This window comes from Urocampus carinirostris, chromosome 14 (assembly GCF_059441175.1).
Source record: "Urocampus carinirostris isolate Australia breed hairy pipefish chromosome 14, RoL_Ucar_1.0, whole genome shotgun sequence".
Taxonomy (NCBI): Eukaryota; Metazoa; Chordata; class Actinopteri; order Syngnathiformes; family Syngnathidae; genus Urocampus; species Urocampus carinirostris.
This window is the reverse complement of record NC_142362.1, coordinates 37,342,672-37,362,598: the sequence shown is the minus strand read 5'-3', so window position 1 is coordinate 37,362,598 and position 19,927 is coordinate 37,342,672. Positions and strand designations below refer to the sequence as shown.

At 38.8% G+C, this 19,927-nt stretch overlaps 1 protein-coding gene across 2 annotated transcripts in view; it reads left to right on the top strand.

The window, feature by feature from the left end:
- The first annotated feature begins 223 nt into the window (after positions 1–223).
- The window catches only part of LOC148353352 (contactin-associated protein-like 5), a 303,332-nt gene continuing 283,628 nt past the window's right edge, over positions 224–19,927 (top strand). For both annotated transcript variants that reach the window (XM_088352165.1, XM_088352163.1), the window contains exon 1: positions 224–606. In XM_088352165.1, the coding sequence (XP_088208291.1) occupies positions 531–606 (76 nt within the window). In that variant the 5' untranslated portion in view covers positions 224–530. The remainder of the gene's footprint in view (positions 607–19,927) is intronic.

Genomic DNA, 19,927 nt, shown 5'->3' with positions numbered 1-19,927 from the left:
TTGTCGAAAATATATGGTGTGACTCACTGAAAAAAAAAATCTAAATATTTTGCATTTATGGCTACATGATACATGAGTAGAGAAGGTTCCCGATTCCCTGCTTTCAGGTAAGAATCGACGAATGGAAAAGAGAATGGGTGCTGCTGGCAGGCGTTCCCCCCTCCTCCCGGTGGGTAGTTGGGTAGGTGGGTGCCTTTTATAGTGGGAGGAGGCAAGAGGATGAAGGAGGCGGTTGAGGAAAGGAGTTGCCTCTGACTGACTGGGTGAAGGAGTGAGTGAGAGAAAGCGGATGTTTGCTGCCTCACATCGCTGCCGTCGTTGTAGAGGAGGACAAAGTGGAGAAGGAGGAGAAGAAGGAGAGTGCAGCCAGTTATCGTCGTAAGAGCGGTTCGCTCTCCAACGCAAGACCCCTTCCCCTCTGCCTAAAGAAAATTATGTGGAGCCTCTCCGTTCATCCCCGCCAATCACTCGCCAACTCGCAGAGGATTTAATAACGTTTCGGAGCAAAGACGACAAAAGAAGAAGGAAAGATGAGCGTCCTGGCGCACATGCTCGCTTTCTGCTTGACTTTCGGCGCCTTCCGTGTAGCATCTGCCGCCAACAACTGTGAGTAATTGACTGCCTTGAAGATTGTGGGAGGGAAACAAGAGTTCACCTGTGAGTTGCACATCCTTGCCAAGGAAAGTAATAAAGGAAAGTGGGGGGATTGTGTCCGATAATGCAGCGGTCTGAAACCATTGGGCTGCGGACCTGTAGAAAGTGCCATTATTTTAGAAAAAAAAGTTGCCTTATTTTTTTTGCTAATACCATATAAGCCAAGGGTGTCCAAACCATTCAGAAAGTGGACTGGATTTATTAAACCGAAAATGTGGATGGGCTGATTTTTCAGCCTGAAATTCTTAGAACAGTCTATAATAAATTCACTTTTCGTGAGAGGTTTGCAGTGCTTGGGGATCAGCGTCGCAACCTCGTAGCTCGCCTTTGTAGCATTTTTATTTGACTCTCAGTATCTCATGAAAGAGTGTTTCTGTGCCGATAAAACAGATACTAGATGCTTCACCTTTTCACTGCGTCCCTTTCCAGTTAGCTATTTGAAGTCAGCATGTTTAGTCTGGCAGTGCCTCTTGATATTATATTTTTGAAAACAGCCACAGTCTCATGGCAAATTAGGCAGCAACAGTTGTTTTGGATTTCAGTGAAAACAGTACTCAAATTTTCACTAGTCCTGGAAGTGACGGGCCTCACAGTCATCTTTCCTTGTTTTATTCACAGTCGCCATGTTGGAAATGGGGTGGGCTAAAATTCTCACATAAAACCAAGGGCAATGTGGCCAAAGGGCTATGGCCATCATCTGGAGAAACAGTTATTTATTTATATTTTGGTGCAAATGTATTTTATACTGCGGTCAACATTACTCGTTGGCCACATATTATTAATTATATGACAAACGACAACGATACGGATGTATTTAGGGGAGTGTGCTATATGTGCAGAGAACACCCCACCCCTACCGCTCACCCAATCAAATTGCTCTGGGTGCTTGGCTGATGTTTTTGGGTGTTTACAGCTTCGTTTTGTAAGTATTTATCATAATGTGTCCAAACAGTGAACATATATTGTCCAATGGACCACCATGTAAAAAAAAAAAATGTAAAGACGACGCCAAAACGGGATCTTTTGATGTAAACTGCAGTTGAAACTTTGCCTTCCATATTTTGAAGCTCCAACGACCGTATAAGATTTCTATTTTGGTAAACATTTGCCACTTCTGCTTTTACCCAAGCATATGTTATGTTACTGAATATTCCATACATGCCAACACTACATCTTTCCGCATTAGACTACTGCTTTTTACATTTAAAACGACAAACACTAGTTGTTTAAACTGTTTGATTTCAAACTGTTGTGCGTGTATGCGTGAAGGGTGGAGGGTCATTAGGGCTGCATGTGAGGGTAAATGTGTGCAGGCTCAAGTGCAGGAACTGCTGAGTGGCCACAAACGTTGCAGAAGGTTACTGTTATTGGTCGGCCTAATGATGCTCCCGCGGCAATGCCCCATTGTTTCCTGCTTTTATTTATCTCGCTTGCATGACTGTGGCATTTTTCTCTTCGTCCCTGAAAGCTGGCTCGATTTCATTTGTTTCCCACCGTTTTCCACGTTTCAGCCGTTTTGCATATAGATCCCGGTGAAAATAATGAATCCCACTGAGCCAAGTGAACATTAAACCGAAGTTGCACAGATGCGTCATGAAAAATGGGCCGGATTTTGTATTTTGCCTTTTTTATTGTTTTCAACCATAATCTCGGCGAGAGGAATCTGATCAATAAACAGAGCAGAAAACATACACTATTGAATTCAAATCATTTCTCCATACAATGGCTGCACAAAATGATCAAATGTCTAGTACTTCTGTGAAAAGGGTTCTGTAAATAGAGTGCTTGGGTCAAATTTGCTGCATAAATGAAAAAATAAAAAATGAACTCACATGCAGTGTCTGATTAAACATATGTTTTTTTTCTTCACATACGGAAACCTACAAACTGTTTTTCTAACCAGTGGAGAAACTTCCATTTTAGAGCCAAACTCTAAAAGACTATCACAATTTCTACATATAGTTATTAGTAAAAATATCAGGTAAAATCAGCTGTTGTGCCGCTGTGATATTTATACACTATGTATAAACAACAGTTTTTTAATCAATGTGAGGCATTGTAGAGTATAAATTATAACTTTCTCAACATCGATCAAACTATTTATTTATGTGTTTGTCTCTCTCTCTCTGTCTGTCTGTCTGTCTGTCTGTCTGTCTGTCTGTCTGTCTGTCTCTCTGTGTGTGTGTGTGTGTATATACACAGAGATGGGCGGCAGGAGGTAGAGCGATCGTTTTAGGATTAAGGGATCCAGTTCGAATCCCGGCTTGTCCGTGTTACATGTCGAAGTGTCCTTGGGTAAGACACTGAACCCCCAATAAGCAGGTTAGCGCCTTACATGGCTGCACAGATCACGGCCGCTTTTGGGAAATGTGAAGCACAATGTAAAGCGCTTTGGGAAGTCATTGACTTGAAAAGCGCTATAGAAATGCAGATCATTTAATTTAATTTCATATATATGTATGTATATATATATATATATATATATATATATATATATATATACATACAATCATGGAAAAAAATACAGATGCTGCCCTACTTTCGGACAATCGTTCGTAAGTTGAATTTGTTTGTAAGGTGCTTCAGTGTATGTTTAAGGTTTATACAAGTATGTTTAAGGCTTGTATACGTAACCTGTATTTTTTTGTACTAAAAAATAAACATTTAATAAAATAATATGCTCTATAAAGATAAATAGAGTTAAGTTTGACATACTTTTGGAAGATGAGTTTCAAGAGGTCCTCCTCTGTGCTAAAGTAATCCAACCGTTTTTTTCAACCGCATCAAGCTTTCTTATTCCACTTTCATTTGAAACGTCACAGCTCACCTCTTTTTTTACACTTTACACCAACCATATTGGACTATCACTTTAACTGTAAAAAAAAAACATTTGAATGACATCACACACTAAAAGAGTAAAGAAAACTTTATATGATTTCCTAGGTTTTTGAACAGAAATAAGTGAATGGAAAGATGCAATTCAAATGGCCATATCTTCAAAATAGTTCTTCAAAATAGTTCATCATAAAGCTTTGACTATGATATAATTTTAAAGCTCATTTCCATTGATATGATATCATTTTAAAGCTCATTTCCATTGATACCAAAAAAATGATATTTACCTCATTGTGACTTATTTTGGTAGATCAGATAATAAATAATCTGTTTTCATTCATACATGCTCAAAATTTAACTTGTTGACATCAATCATGTTGCAGCAGCATTTTCCAATTTCACTTTTTAGTGTTGTCTCGTATGGCCAATCAAAAATACTCGGTAAAAAGCACTGAAAAGTCAACAAAAAGCAAGCAGAGTTGACCCATTGATATTTGCTGAGATGAGGAACCATGCCTTGTATACACAAGCCAGTTTTGTGTAACTTTATTGGCCTATAATTTAATAGATTTTATAAATGAGTTATTACCTTGTGAGTGCAAATAAATGTTCTTAGCACTGTACCTTTTGGGAGGCAAAGGGAAAGGTGTCTGAAATTAATAAGTCCTACATATTACTGCCAGTAGGGGTGAAGTCGTTTTGAGGAAAAAACTCACTAATAGAAAAATGGCGTATTTTCTTTGAAAAGTTTATAAGATTATATGTATCTATTGAGAGAGTTAGGGTGACTATTAACATAAATCAAAATCCATCAGTCAAATCCAAAGAACATTTTAGGCTACCCAATCATATTCTATGCTTACGATCCTTACTTGTGTGCTGTTGCCTATTTGAGCTGGTTTTAGAAAAAGCGGTATGCGCCGGTGGCGACCCCATCGTTGGTCACACACAATTTAGACAAACAACCTCTAGAGAGAGCCAAGCACGCCTATGACTAGGCTGATAGATAAATATCATAAAGATTTCAGCAAACAAATATTAGTAGTGAAAAAAAGTGTGTGGGTGTTTAAATGTAAGTCAGAAGAAAGAGTGCAGTCACAAGAACACTTATATAAGCTTCCTTTTTCATCAAAGGCTGCATCTTTGACCGTGAAAGTTAGATTAGTGATAGATGAAATTCCACAACCTTAGGCAAATCTGTATATAATATAGTGGTTTGACTCACATCAAGTAAAAACAGACTTCTATTATTTTGGCCCTAACTTTTTTTTAACCAAGTTCAATTTCATTTAAAACTAATAGGGTATTCTTTCTTTTTCTGGATGTTTGCTGTTGTGGAGGGTCAACACGTGATTTGCTTGAAAGGTAATTGAAAAATCTATTCAGATTTTTGGAAGACATTTAGTTTTTATCTCAATAGTGTGTGTGTGCCTGAACCTCCCAATCATGGGCGTAACTAGCAGTTTTTTGGAGGGTGCTCAAAAAAAAAGACAGGATAGGCTTGAATATGGCGAAAAAGGCTAAATGAAATACTAATAAAAGAAAAATAACAACATAAATGTAAACAACGCAGCGTTGGAAATACTCCGTTACTTTGAAATGGTTAAGTGCATTACCTAGCACTGCTCTCTACCCCTGTTTCGCTCCTCTTTCGCTTGTCTAGTGTCACTTGTGGCATGGCGGAGGAGTCTGTGGGCGCTCTGTTGTATAACAGTGAGAGTATATTAGTATGGAAGCCCAAGGGTGCAATAATTCAATTAGAAAGGAACATTTAGTAAATAAACAGCCTTAAAACGGACGATAAACTAATGAAACAGCTTTAAAACAAACATTTTTGACAAAAATTGCTTTTTAAAATTGAAAGCCTTTTGCCCAATAGTTTAGTTTAAATCTTATCAGAATATAATTTTCCATGTTATATCACCCCTGCTCCCGACTCATATCAGCGCCTAAGAAATAGGGGTTGTTTAATTATATAATGGAGATTACATAAAATTGAAATAATGCATAATAACATTCATTCATTATCACCACCGCTTATCCTCAGTAGGGTCGCGGGGGTGCTTGAGCCCATTCCAGCTGTCTTTGGGCAGTGGGCAGGGGACACCCTGAACTGGTTGCCAGACAATCGCAGGGCACACAGAGACAGACAACTCACTCGCTCATTCACATCTAGGGACAATTTGGACCGGCGAATTAACATGACATGCATGTTTTTGGAATGTGGGAGAAAACCGGAGTGCCCTGAGGACACCCACGCAAGCACGGGGAGAACATGCTAACTCCACACAGGAAGGTTCGATCTCATGACCTCAGAACTGTGCCGTACATGTGCTTACACTGTGCTGCCATGCTGCCCTTGCATAATAACATTTTTTACACAAATAAAAAATCTTATACACAAATCTTTTTGCCACTGTTGTTAAAGCGATTGGTTGCGCAGTCTTACCAAACTGTGAAGTGACTAGGCGTAAACAAAAAAACAAAAAAATGATAAAACAATAGGTATAGCTCAGCGCTGTCTGCCAAATCAGCCCAAACTTACTAAACTATCCAGACAGCACCAGACATCATCGATTTTGGTCCTTTTTTCACATCACTTATTTCCCCCCAAAAAAGTTGTTTACAGCCCATTAAATCTAGGCCAAATTTAATCAAAAATAGTACATATTGTGATTACCTTAATAACTATGTTTTTTTCATTACATGCGTCTAACACTTTAAATGTCTTCTTTTTCACTTTTCAACTAAATAAGGCTATATTTTGAATGCGACCTTGTTTAGTTTAAACATCTTTCCAACCACTTTTTGCTGGGTAGGTACGCTTCTACCAGCACACTATTGAAGAAAACTCAAAATTTAATGTTACAAGCATGTTTGCTCACAAAAATGTCGGTAGTTCTATATTTACAGTAGTTACACAGTCTTTAAAGTACTACTGTACTGAAGCGTCATGAACCTTTTGCAAATAATACTAGTGGCACCAAGTTGGTTAGTTTTAGCCTACATATGTAACCAACAATACACTAATGAAACAAACAAAATGAATCTCTTGATTATTAAAAGCCGCAACACATTTAATTATTAATTTGTGGTTTATTAATTTGCCAAAGACACCAATAAATAATCCGAAAGACACACACACACACTTTGATTACATTTTCAGAAAAGGGACGGTGGCCTGGGTGGAAGAGTCCTTTATAATCTTTATGGCTCTTGAAATCCGTCAGTGTCCTGTAGACTGGGCAGAGAGCAGCCGATGATCAGTGCTGTGTTGATTACTCTTTGTATGTTTTTTCTGTCCGCTGCTGTGCTCCAGCAAACCACAATGTAACGCTGTGATAAATGTGATTAAACAAATGTTCTCAGTGTCCTATCCAGATTACTCAGTACTAAGAAATAAACGCTTCAGTGAAGTTCTTTCTTTTGATCACAATTAAAATAATGGTCACACCACTATTCTTTGTGTACATCCATGATTACATTAGAGAAAGCCAAATCTGCTCCTGCACAAGACTGAACTAATCTGATGGTTTGCTGGAATAATCCCTTGTTTCCCACAATTTCTTGATGACATAACTTAACCTGGAAGCATGGAAGCATCCTGAGCAACAATGGCCCTCCAGACCACACTTGTTCTGTGCACATGTTGCATTTAGAGAAGATATTTTGGTAGACATTCTAAAATATGATGGATGGCTTGCCAATTTTCCTGAGGTCAGTTTCCCTGGGGAGAACCTTGCTTTGCACCATTTCCAACAAGCTCTGCATTAAAAAAAAAACAACAACAACAACACGCCCACAATATAATCTAATTTGAAATGTAATCTTGATATTGGCAGCTTCTTGCATGCTACCCGGTCCAGATATTCTCGTGCCATGGTGTATGATAGCCCTCCGGGGGATGAGTGGAGTGTAGAGTAGTAGCATCGTAAGAGGCAGTACGTTTTGTTGTGTAAAAAGGTAAAACATTAATATTAATTTTTGAATGTAAATGTACTTTATTTATACAGCACTATACAACACTCCTTTTCGGTGTGCCAAAGTGATTTAGATTAGATAATAAAAGAAAAGTAATAAATAAAAAAACAGACAAAAACAACAAAAATTGCAAAGCTATGTCATAAATTACCGTATTTTTCGCTCTATAAGGCGCACCTAAAAGTCTTAATTTTTTTCAAAAGCTGACCATGCGCCTTATAATATACAGTGCGCCTTATTTATGGATCAATGTTAAATCGCAAAGTCTTCCAACTAACTTGCAGCCGTCGACTAGATTTTCCCCCGAACGCCAAGTAGTCCGCGGTGTATGCTGGGATTTATTTACCGGCATTTCATTGGCTAACCAATGTGTCAATCATCATTTGAATCAATCACTATTGGCTAAAGTTATTGGCTAAAGGGGCGGATCCTTTTTATCATTTACAGGCTGGCATTGGCTGAAGCGGCAAAACAAAGCCTGCAATTGGCCAAAAAAGATGAATGCGTATAGCACAGCGTTGACGGCATACAGAAAGCATTTTTTTACTATTCTGTATTTGTAAATATTTTATTCTCCTGGATTTACTAAACTCACGGATATAAGAGGACCATGTCTGCACATTATTATTGAACACAACGACTTCAGTGAGCTACTTCGGCTTTATATTTTCCCTGTATCTTGTTTCAGACTGAACTCGATGTTTCTGTGATAAGCGGTGCAGATAATGGATGGAATGGAGTGTCTATTTTTAAATTAAACTCAATTCCAAGTGTTTATTGTCATATGCACAGTAAAGTTGCGAGCGAAAATAGAAACCAAGGAACGGTTGGCATTTCTTGAATCCCAAGACTTTAACCTTCCGAATGATGGAACGATGCATTTGAATGACATCGTACGGACACCGCATCTGCACGTGTTCTCGACACGTATTTGCGTCTTTGCAAGCTTTGGGAATGTTAAGGGGGTAATCAGTTTGACTGAACTATCTGACTGTTTTGTCGACGTTCCCATTGTAGCGCCTTATAATCCGGTGCGTCTTATGTGTGTCAAATATAGGACCAAAAACTATTTTTTCGGGGTGCGCCCTATAACCCGGTGCCCCTTATAGTGAGTAAGTAAAAAATGTAATATAAAGACTTTGAAGGGAAAACAGATAAAAGACTATCTGGATGAATAGGCAAAAGCAAAAAAAATGCAAAATAATGCTGATAAAAACTGGCCAGAGTTATAATAATGATAATAATAATAATAACAATAATAATAACAACAACAACAATAACAATAATAATAATAATAATAATAATAATTATATTTATTATTATTATTATTTTGATCCGATCCAAAGATGATTCTTTTCAAAGCAATGAAAAACCTGTTTAAAAAAACAAAATGTGATAATGTGGTGGTCTAAGTGTGCCTCTTATAAGTGGTGTTACTCTGTTCTGAACAAGCACACAAAACCCTGACAAATATATACCGCATAGCGTACCTGGTTATAAGCTGTACCCAGTACATTTTTAAAGGAAAAAACCTTTTGTTTATACAAAAGCTGGATCTGACTATTAGACGCACGTGCTGACACTAAAACATGACTTTTAATAATATGCGGTACCTTAACTCCTGAACATTTCGCCGGCCATCTGGCAGGCCCCTGGACTTTTGGTAAACAGATATGTGTCCATATGATGTCACCAGTCACTGAAATACGTAATGCCAAATATCTTTTGAAATCTTAAATTTTTGGGATTGAAAATATGACCATTTGAAAATATATTCATCAGAGAAACGTGATCAGTCTCAAACGAGATACCTGAAAACTATAAACTCACTGTTACTTCCCCTGGTCCTCTTAAACTTCTTTGAATGTCCACGAAAATGGCTTTGTTACATCAATCATGATCTATAGAATCCAACTGTGTAAAATATTTACTTCAAAATACTCGATAATGCCAACAGATGAATAGGAATCTGCCTAAACCATATCTGCTTCGTTGGACGTTGCTTTATGAAATCCGTTATTTTGGCTACATTATTTCTGTTAACAATTATACAGACTCGTAAAATCATCTCATCTCATCTCATCAGCTACACCGCTTATCCTCAGTAGGGTCGCGGGGGTGCTGGAGCCCATCCCAGCAATCATCGGGGAGTGGGCAGCGGACACCCTAAACTGGTTGCCAGCCAACCAGGGCACACGAGGCAGACAACTCACTCGCTCAGTCACACCTAGGGACAATTTGGACCGGCCAATTCACCTGAAATGCATGTCTTTGGAATGTGGGAGGAAACCGGAGTGCCCGGAGGAAACCCACGCAAGCACGGGGAGAACATACAAACTCCGCACAGTAAGGCCGGAAGCTGGATTTGAACCCACGCAGGAGGTTCCCACGACCTCAGAACTGTGCCGCACACGCGCTAACCACGGCGCCCGCCGTGCTGCCCTCGTAAAATCATACCCATTTTTATTAATGACAATGAAGACAATTCTCTTCATTTCAAAAGAAAAAATAAACTATGCAATAGCTATAAAATGAGGCAAACGAATAACCATATAGGTGAAAAAAATGGAGTGCATCTGATTAAAAGCCGCATTCTTGAATGTGCGAACAAAAATCTTATCTTTGTACGAGTGACACCAGTAACTAATTCATGCTTACATCTGAAGCCCGGCTCACACCTGGCATGAACTGCGTGGGGAATTTGGAGTTGAAGCCTTCGGCTTTAGAATGCCAATTTCGCCATATCCCTGCATGCCAGTTTTTTTTTTTTTTTGGTGCCGCTAAAAAATAAGGATAAGCTGGACCGTATTTAAACGTGCAGTGCAGTATGAAATATTACTGTACGTAATAATCGCAATGTACCGTATTTTCCGCACTATAAGGCGCACCGGGTTATAGGGCGCACCCCGAAAAAATAGTTTTTGGTCCTATTTTTGATATACATAAGACGCACCGGATTATAAGGCGCTACAATGGGAACGTCGACAAAACAGTCAGATAGTTCAGTCAAACTGATTACCCCCTTAACATTCCGAAAGCTTGCAAAGACGCAAATACGTGTCGAGAACACGTGCGGATGCGGTGTCCGTACGATGTCACTCAAATGCATCGTTCCATCATTCGGAAGGTTAAAGTCTTGGGATTCAAGAAATGCCAACTATTCCTTAGTTTCTATTTTCGCTCGCAACTTTACTGTACATATGACAATAAACACTTGGAATTGAGTTTAATTTAAAAATAGACACTCCATTCCATCCATTATCTGCACCGCTTATCACAGAAACATCGAGTTCAGTCTGAAACAAGATACAGGGATAATATATATAGCCGGAGTAGCTCACCGAAGTCGTTGTGTTCATAATAATGTGCAGCCGTGGTCCTCTTATATCCGTGAGTTTAGTAAATCCAGGAGAATGAAATATTTACAAATACAAAATAGTAAAAAAATGCTTTCTGTATGCCGTCAGCCACGTGCTATACGCATTCATCTTTTTCGGCCAATTGCAGGCTTTGTTTTGCCGTTCAAGCCTATGGCAGCCTGTAAATGATAAAAAGGATCCGCCCCTTGACCTCCGAATAACTTTAGCCAATAGTGATCGATTCAACTGATGATTGACACGTCTTTTTTGGCCAATTGCAGGCTTTCTTTTGCCGTTCAAGCTAATGCCAGCCTGTAAATGATAAAACGGATCCTCCCTTTTACCTCCGAATAACTTTAGCCAATAGTGATCCATTCAAATGATGATTGACAGATTGGTTAGCCAATGAAACGCCAGTAAATAAATCCCAGCATACACCGCGGATTACTTGGCGTTCGGGGGAAAATCTAGTCGGCGGCTGCAAGTTAGTTGCAAGACTTTGCGAATTAATATTGATCCATAAATAAGGCGCATTGTGTTAAATATGGTGAAATTACATATGAGACCTTCAGTGTTACCTCTGGTGTTCCGCAGGGTTCAGTATTTGGCCCCCTTCTTTTCAGCATTTACATGCTTCCATTAGGTGATATTATTCGCAGGTATAATATCAGTTTACACTGCTATGCAGATGACATTCAATTATATCTTCTGATGGGGGAATCTGCCACAGTAAACTGGGAATTTGGAGCCCTGCCACACTGAGATACAAGAATGGCTGTCACTCAACTTCTTGTGCCTTAACTCTGAAAATACCTAAATGTTAGTTATTAATCCATTTAAATGCCGTGACTTGTTCTCAAAAACTCTTCTGAATATTGGCAAATGTAATATCGCCCAAAGTGACTCAGTGAAAAATTTAGGTGTCATATTTGACCCCAATCTGTCTTTTCAAACACACGTTAATTATATTACTTTAACAGCTTTTTTCCATCTTCGCAACATTGCTAAAATTCATCCTATGCTGTCTCAGTCCCATGCGGAGATTATAATTTATGTGTTTGTTACCTCCCGTCTGAACTTTTGAGAAAAGGAGAAAAGTGTTCTGGAAAGAAGTTAAAAGAGTAAGAAAGAGCAAGTCTGGAAAGGAAGAAAAAGTGAAAACTAGCTAGTGGTAGATTGCTGGTTAGTGGTAGTGCAGTCAGGACAAGATGAGTAAAGTATTTTGAGGAGTTGCTGAATGTGGAGGGTGGGAGAGAAGTGAGAGTCGAGGCGATAGGTAGTGTGGGGAGAATGCCCGTGTTTGGTGATTTAAATGAGAAGCCCGTGGAAACATGTTAGGGGCAAGAGTCAGTGAAATAAATGATAGGGGGGAAGGTTTCTGGGTTGGATGGTTGTACTGCTCAATGCTTGAAGAAAGGTGGCATGGCCAGGTTTGACTGGTTAGTACGCTTGTTGAATGTATGCTTTTTAAATGGTGTGGTTCCCGTTGTTTGGTGTAGTGCTTGTGTGGTGCCATTGTATCATGGTAAAGTTGATAAGTATGAATGTAGCAATTCGAGACGTATCAGTTTGTTGTCTGTATGGAATAGTCTTGATTAAGGGAGTGAGAGGAAGAACAGATGAGGTAGTGATGGAGAAGCAGAGTGGTTTCAAGAAAGGAAAATTATGTGTGGATCAGGTTTTTTCAGGAGGACAGGTGTGTGAGAAATATTTTTTTTAAAAAGTATGGATGTCTGTTTGGCTTTCAAGGACTTGGAAAAGGCGTACGACAGAGTCGATACAGAGGCGTTGTGGCAGGTGATGGTAATGTATGGAGTGGGTGAAAACTTGTTGGAAGCATTGAAGAGTTTTTATGTATGTAAGAGTAAGGAGTGAGACAAGTGAGTGGTTACCTGTGTTGACTGGTGTGAGACGGGTGTGTGATGTCGCCATGGCTGTTTAACATGTACAGTGGCTTGCGAAACTATTTGGCCCCCTTGAACTTTGTGACCTTTTGCCACATTTCAGACTTCAAACATAAATATATAAAACTGTAATTTCTTGTGAAGCATCATCAATAAGAGGAACACACTTTATTGGATATTTTAAACTTTTTTGACAAATAAAAAACGAAAAAGTGGGTGTGCAATATTATTCAGCCCCTGTACTTTCAGTGCAGCAAACTCTGTCCAGAAGTTCAGTGATAATCTCAGCAAAAGGCGCTACAAAGTATTAACTCAAAGGGGCTGAATATTTTTGCACACCCACTTTTTCGTTTTTATTTGTTAAAAAAGTCGAAAATATCCAATAAATTGTGTTCCACTTCATGATTGTGTCCCACTTATTGTTGATTCTTCACAAGAAATTACAGTTTTATATATTTATGTTTGAAGTATGAAATGTGGCGAAAGGTCACAAAGTTCAAGGGGGACGAATAGTTTCGCAAGCCACTGTACATGGACGGTGTGGTAAGAGAGGTGAATGCAAGAGTATTTTGCAGAGGTGTAGAGATGATGGATAACAGTGGAATGTGTGGCAGGTAAGTCACTTGTTGTTTGCAGATGACACAGCGCTTAGGCTGATTTTGAGGAAAAAATTGAGAAGGTTGGTAATGGAGTTTGGAAGAGTGTGTGCACCTGTATGATGAGGCAGGGGTAAACCAGTAAGAGCTGTCGGGCCCTGCTGTTGAACAGAAGAGTGTGTTGTGTCACCCTGACCCGAGTGACATGGCTGCTTGTGACCCGTTTAATCTGAAGGGACGAAAGCATGACCAACTTGGTTGCCGGGGTGCTTAACTTGGGTGTTTGGGCATTTGGATTTGCTATGGTCAAATCTTTTGTGGTTTTTGCTACTTTTTCCTTCTTACTTTTTATTGTTTTTGTGTATGTGTTTGTCTTGCTGTCGGTCACCCCTTTCGAGGTAACTGTAATTTTGAATTATACCATATTTTTAAAATATTTTTAACATTTTAGTATATTTTCTTGCATTTCTAGGTAATGAACACAAATAATCATGGAATGAGTAAAAAGTATTTGTCTGTGGAACCCAATATTATTTATTATATTTTACTGCAACCATTAACCCTTTTTAGTCAAATGAAAACTCATTGGAATGGACAAAAATCTGAGAAAATTGTTTACTTTTTGGATGTATTCAATTATAGTTTTTAATTCAAATCGTAAACTAACTCATCAAACAATATAAGTTATTGAACATATTTTCCTGCACTACCTCATGTGTTCTTGTCATTGGTGGTTGCTGTTGTAATAGACTTAATGGCATTCGCTTGTTATTGTTCCTCGAGGATTAAAGGAAATTTCAGCGACCTGACATTGACCCCCATGATATGAAGAGAGAACTGTAGTGTTTTTGACAGAGAACACCCACTGCTGTTTGAATTGTGGGTGAAAAAGTTGAATAATCCTGTGTATGTTGCAAACATCGAATAAAGTACTACCTGTTATGTATTATATGAACAGTGTTGGGCACATTACTTTGAAAAAGGAATTAGGTATAGTTACTCTACTTCTTTCAAAAAATAACTGAGTTAGTAACCAAATCACTCTATGGTTAAAGTAACAAGTTGGAAAGTTGCTAATTACACTACTTTAAAACGAAGTTATTTGTCAAACACTGTGCTAACGTCTTTGACCGAATTTTACTTGAAGAGATGGAATTTCCGACTATTTTTCTAGAAACTTTTGTTTTTTGTTTTGCCCAGCTTACTAAAAAGATCAGGATCCCAAACAGCTCTTCAGGTTGGTTTTGGTGCGTTGATTCCTTCATTAAACCTCCAACACAATTAGCGCCACAGCGTGAGGAATTTGTCGTTGACCCATTTGACTGCAGAATGCCAACGGCGTTGTGCCCATGCACACCTGACATGGTTTTCAGCGGCGCGGTTTTCCTTTTTCCGCAAGATGGTTAAAAAAAATAGTGACTAACATATAGTTATATAGCAACTACGTATACAGTATTTACTAATGCGGCGAGAAAAACGGGTAATAATTAAGTAACATTATGCATGAAATATCATAAAACGGGGAAACAAAAAAAAATGGTAAAAAAAAACAAAAGGAAGAATATAATAACAAAACAAAAACAATTAATTTTACATTTTTATCCAAACACATTGACACTGAAAAACACAGGAAATAAAAAAATAATAATTTAAATCTACAAAAAAGATAGAACACAAACAATTTTAACCTTTTTTTTGCTCAAGAAATTTAAAGTCAACAACACAGAATCCCCAAAAATGTATATTGACCAAAAAAAGGCCAGCTCATAGAGACCTACGTCATGATTACCGATTCAAGTCACCTGTGACTGCCCAATTGGTGCCAACAGCCCTGAGAGCTGATTGGCTAATAGACTCTTTTTAAACCCCCGGCTTTCAAGAGAACTCTGTCAGATCGTTCCGAACCGATGCTCCCAGCTCGGCAAGCTCTCACTTTCAGACACTTTTCCTGCCCTGTTTTTCTCTGCCTGATACCTGTTTCCGGACCTGACTGCCCTGTTCTGCTTTCCCGACATCCGACCTGTTTTGCCCTGCTACCTGCCAGACACATTTTGCCGACCATGTTTCCGAAATTGATACCGCCCTTGCTCTCCCGTCATGGCTAACGACTAATATTCTTGCAAATCTACAACCATCCTCGCTCGACACGGAAGTCAACCATCAGATCGTGGAAGCAAGCCTACTCTCCCTCTCTATCAATAAAACTGAGTAAACGAGCGCTATTGGGTCCTGTGTCTGTTTCTGGTCTGTGACAACGTATTGTTCGGCATTAGTTGTGTGCTGTCAAAACTCAGCCCTCATTCATCTTTTCTTTCGGCGCAATGGTAAATACTTTATATGTGATCGCTATCTAGCCATTTGGTAGTTCCTATACTAAATAGTAACACAATACGATGTGACGGAAAAAAACTCAAAGGAGAGCGGAATACTGTGCCGCTGAGAACAGTGTCAGGTGTGCTGTTGGCGTTCTGCAGCCAAAGTAACGTAACGCTTTTGACCATCAGTAACCTTAACTGTTGTTGTAAGGGCGGAAAACGTAATTAGTTAGATTACCATGTTACTGAAAAAAGTGCCGTTATTTATTTATTTTTTCCCCAAAACATGGACTAGATTCTCTTCTAGGGCGGTGTCATAAATATTTCTGTATGTTTTAGCAGTGTTTTGGATTAACAGTGTTTGCTTTTGCGAAAAGAGTAGTTCACCATTTTATTGGTGCTGCTACAAAAATAGAATAAGCTGCACCTTATTTAAAGCCGCATCATTTCAAATGTAGCAAAAAAGTAACAACTTTTGCTCCAAAACTCACGGTACTTTGGGCTTATTCCTGACCTTTCTTGTCACAAACGAAATCTCAGGGGTTTATCTATGAATACTGCCAATGTGACATCACATGTTACATGATCTGACATTGGTGATATGTTGGGCCATCGCTGATGTGTGGACAAGAGCATGACTCCTGCTAAAGAGAGCAAATTTGGCACGGAAGTGACCGCTACTCGCTCATTTGTGACAGCCGGCTGATTCTCAAATGCGAGTCGTGATGGCGTCTGACACGTCTCGGCTCTGATAAATTGGCACAACTCTCCAAAGAGCTGCCCCCGGATTCACAGGGTGCAAAACAAGGCAGTGAGCAGCGGTAAGAGGTAGGAGGCGGGGGCTGTCAAAGATGCGTCACGTCCTCTTTGCCACTTCTCCAATTTTGGGAGGATTTGCTAAAATGCCGTGAGAAGAGAGCGGCAGTGCATACATCAGCGTCTGACAGAGCAGCAGATCATTACCACCCCATTGGACTGACCTTTACTGTAATTGACGAGGAGCCAGAGAGTTATTAGACTATGTAGTCAATCAATAATTTCGCCCGTTACTGTCCACTGAGGTGGAAATTGATTTCTTTTAGTGGGGCGGAACATCAGGAAGACATGATGTTTAAAGTTAACACTTGGAGCAAACAATGTAGTCTCAGCCTGCAATACAAATAGTGTTTGAGTAGTTCATCGTGTAAAGCTGAAGACACTTTGTGTCCCACATAGTGCTCAATGCATCATCTGGAGTGCCGCTGAGAATTATGGACGAAGAAACAAGAGCTGAAGAGAGGATTCCAGTTGAAGACTTTTGTTGCAATGAAACGAAATAAGACATAAACCGAATAATCTGGGCTTGTTCACAGGACAAAGTCCTTCCCAAACAAGCATCGAGAGAATAATGGCTGACTATTGTTTTTATTGGAAATAAATACTATTTACTACTGTTGGGGTGGGCCTGATTTTAATTCCCTTTTCTCCGTGCAAATTCAAAATCCATTCACGTTTTCCCTCTTTATTTTGAGTGTGTACTTAACTTACTTATCATGTAATTGAATATTCTATATTCAAATAAGTATTTCAGTCATTAATGATTACTTTACTTTGTCTCATTGTGACTTAAATTTTAAAAGATTAATTTGTGATTACATTTTTATGACTAATTTACTTGTGAGTTTGATTTTGTGGTTCACTGGCATTGATGATTATAATAAAAAAAACATTTTTTAAGGGATGTGGTATGACTTCATTTAAGTAAAGGGGGATCTTCCAGACAAAGTCAGATTGTCCAAGCTTCACCACACACATGTTGTTGAAAGGACTGTGTATTATTTTGCGTCTCCCATTGATAAAGCAGAAACTTCATTCATAAAGTCACAATAATGATTTGAATAACAGAGACAAATACATGAATTATCATACCAGCTCAGTAGCCTAGATGGTAGTGTGCCCGCTTTGAGACTGGGAGGTTGCTGGTTCGCGCCTCGACCGAGACATACCTAATTGGTATAATGGCGGCGCCCTCTGGCTGCGGCTGCATCGACCCGCTACAACGGGTCAGGTGTATCGACATTTCGTTCTGTGTACATTGTTACAAAGAATGACAATACAAAGGAAATTATTATTATTATTATATAAACATACATTTTTGAAAATACTCTTAGATCCATAAATAAACATTTTTACATAACATTAGCCTCACCTAAAGGGAACCAACATATTTTTTTTTGTCATCTTGCCTCCATGGGTACCCAAAAACCTAAAAAAAGCTGGCCATAATCATCAGAAGTCTAGTTTTTGTCACTTTGAGTCTCCTCAGGTTGTATTCAAAAGCACTACACCATACAGTGACATCTAATGGTCATACAATACACACTGTCCTTTTTAAGACTGAATCTAACTGGAGTTTGCGGGTCGTATGATAAGATTAGAGCTGAGTTACTTCTCAACATTGTGACTTGAATTTTAGAATTTTCATTTGTGATCAGCTTCTAATGACCAATTAGCTTTTATGTCTGTGGAACACAATCACTATTGATCATAATAGAAATAAACTTTTAATTTTCTTTTTAATAGATGTCACTTGAAAATAATAAAACATAGACAAGACCTGTTGTTTAGATACAAAGTAAAGCAATGCAACATTTATACCTGGTTGCTAGCCAAATCACCAGCACTGATCATTCAGTCAAATAAATGGATTAAGGTACGGAGCTTTAACTTATTCTCGTGGGATCATGCATTATGTAAATGAAGCAGGTGGCGCCATAGAAGGGGTTGCTATTTCTCTCCAATGTCTGGTTCTGTTGTTTAATAGACCCTCTTCCAATTCAAAGCTTAAGTCTTGTGACTTTTAACTGAAGTGGAAGTCGTTTTTGTTCACAACCCCAATTGTTGTTTCTTTATCATTGAAAAGGTTAGGTTAACATGTGAGCCTAATTAAATATACATTACTTATGTTAATTAGGTACAAAGGCAGAAAGAAAGGGTCTTCAAACAGGCTCCGTAACAAGAAAATCAACAAACTTCTGGAGTACAAAAATGCTGCTGTATGATTGATTGATTTCTTTGCATTTAATTTCATAGCAGGGTCCTATAAAGCGGTGTTTCTCATCTGTTCTGACTTGAGGACCAGCTATTCCACCCTAAAGACAAACTTTTAACTTCTCAAATGTAGCCAATGAAAGGATCGTGCAGTTATTTCAAATATAGTAATATATATTAACCTTTTTTTTTTTCAACAAAAAATACAATCAAAACCAAAATAAGTTCAAGTACAATACAGTATAAACTGTGCTCGCATGTAAGTCTACATCACGTTGGACATTGATAGTTATTTAAATATTCAGATTCAGATCTACTTTATTGTCATTCTAGTACACGTGTCTACAGAACGAAATGTCGATACATCTGACCCACACAGTTTCCTTGAATGTACAGATATAAATAAAATGTTGTATTGAGTTGTAGTATTGAGTGCTAATAATATACTAAATAATTATGGCTATGTATAGTATTTTACAGTAGCGCAAATAGTGCAAGAGGAGTAGCCAACCAGATGTGCAAAATGGGCAGTCAGGTAAACAAGTCAGGTAAACAGAACAATAACACTGTAACAATTACGCCGTAAGTACAATAGTGCAGAGAAACAGATGTGCAAGGAGTGGCTAGCTATAAAGAACTGCCAGTAGTGCAAAAAGTCAAACAGAACCCACAGATGTACAGATTAGCAGCAGTTTAGATTTACTATGTGTTTGAGTGACCATTTAACAGTCTAATGGCCAGGGGGACAAGACTATTGTGGAACCTGGTGGTCCTGCACCGCACACTGCAGTACCTCTTCCCAGAGGCTAGCAGAGTAAACAGTCCATGATGGGGGTGAGAGGGGTCCCTGATAATGTTCTTAGCTTGGGCTAGGCAGCGCTTCTGGCCAATGTCCTGAATGGAGGGAAGAGAAGTCCCGATGATTTTCTCTGCTGTCCTCGTCACCCTCCTCACACTACCCCAGTCGGTAGCGCTGCAGCCTCCACACCACTCAGAGATACAGCTGGTCAGGATGCTCTCTATGGTGCCCCTGTAGAATGTGATGAGGGAGGGTGGGGGCAGGCGGGCTCTCCTCATCCTCCGCAATATAAACCTAAATATAGTTAATAAACATTAATGTATTATATTATATAATGTATTATATACTATATGGATTATTGGTAAAAAAAGCTAAAAATATGAAATTTTAAAAGTGCTGCAATGGTGACACTCATATATTATTTTTGTATTTTGCAATTTTTTCCTTCTTTGAC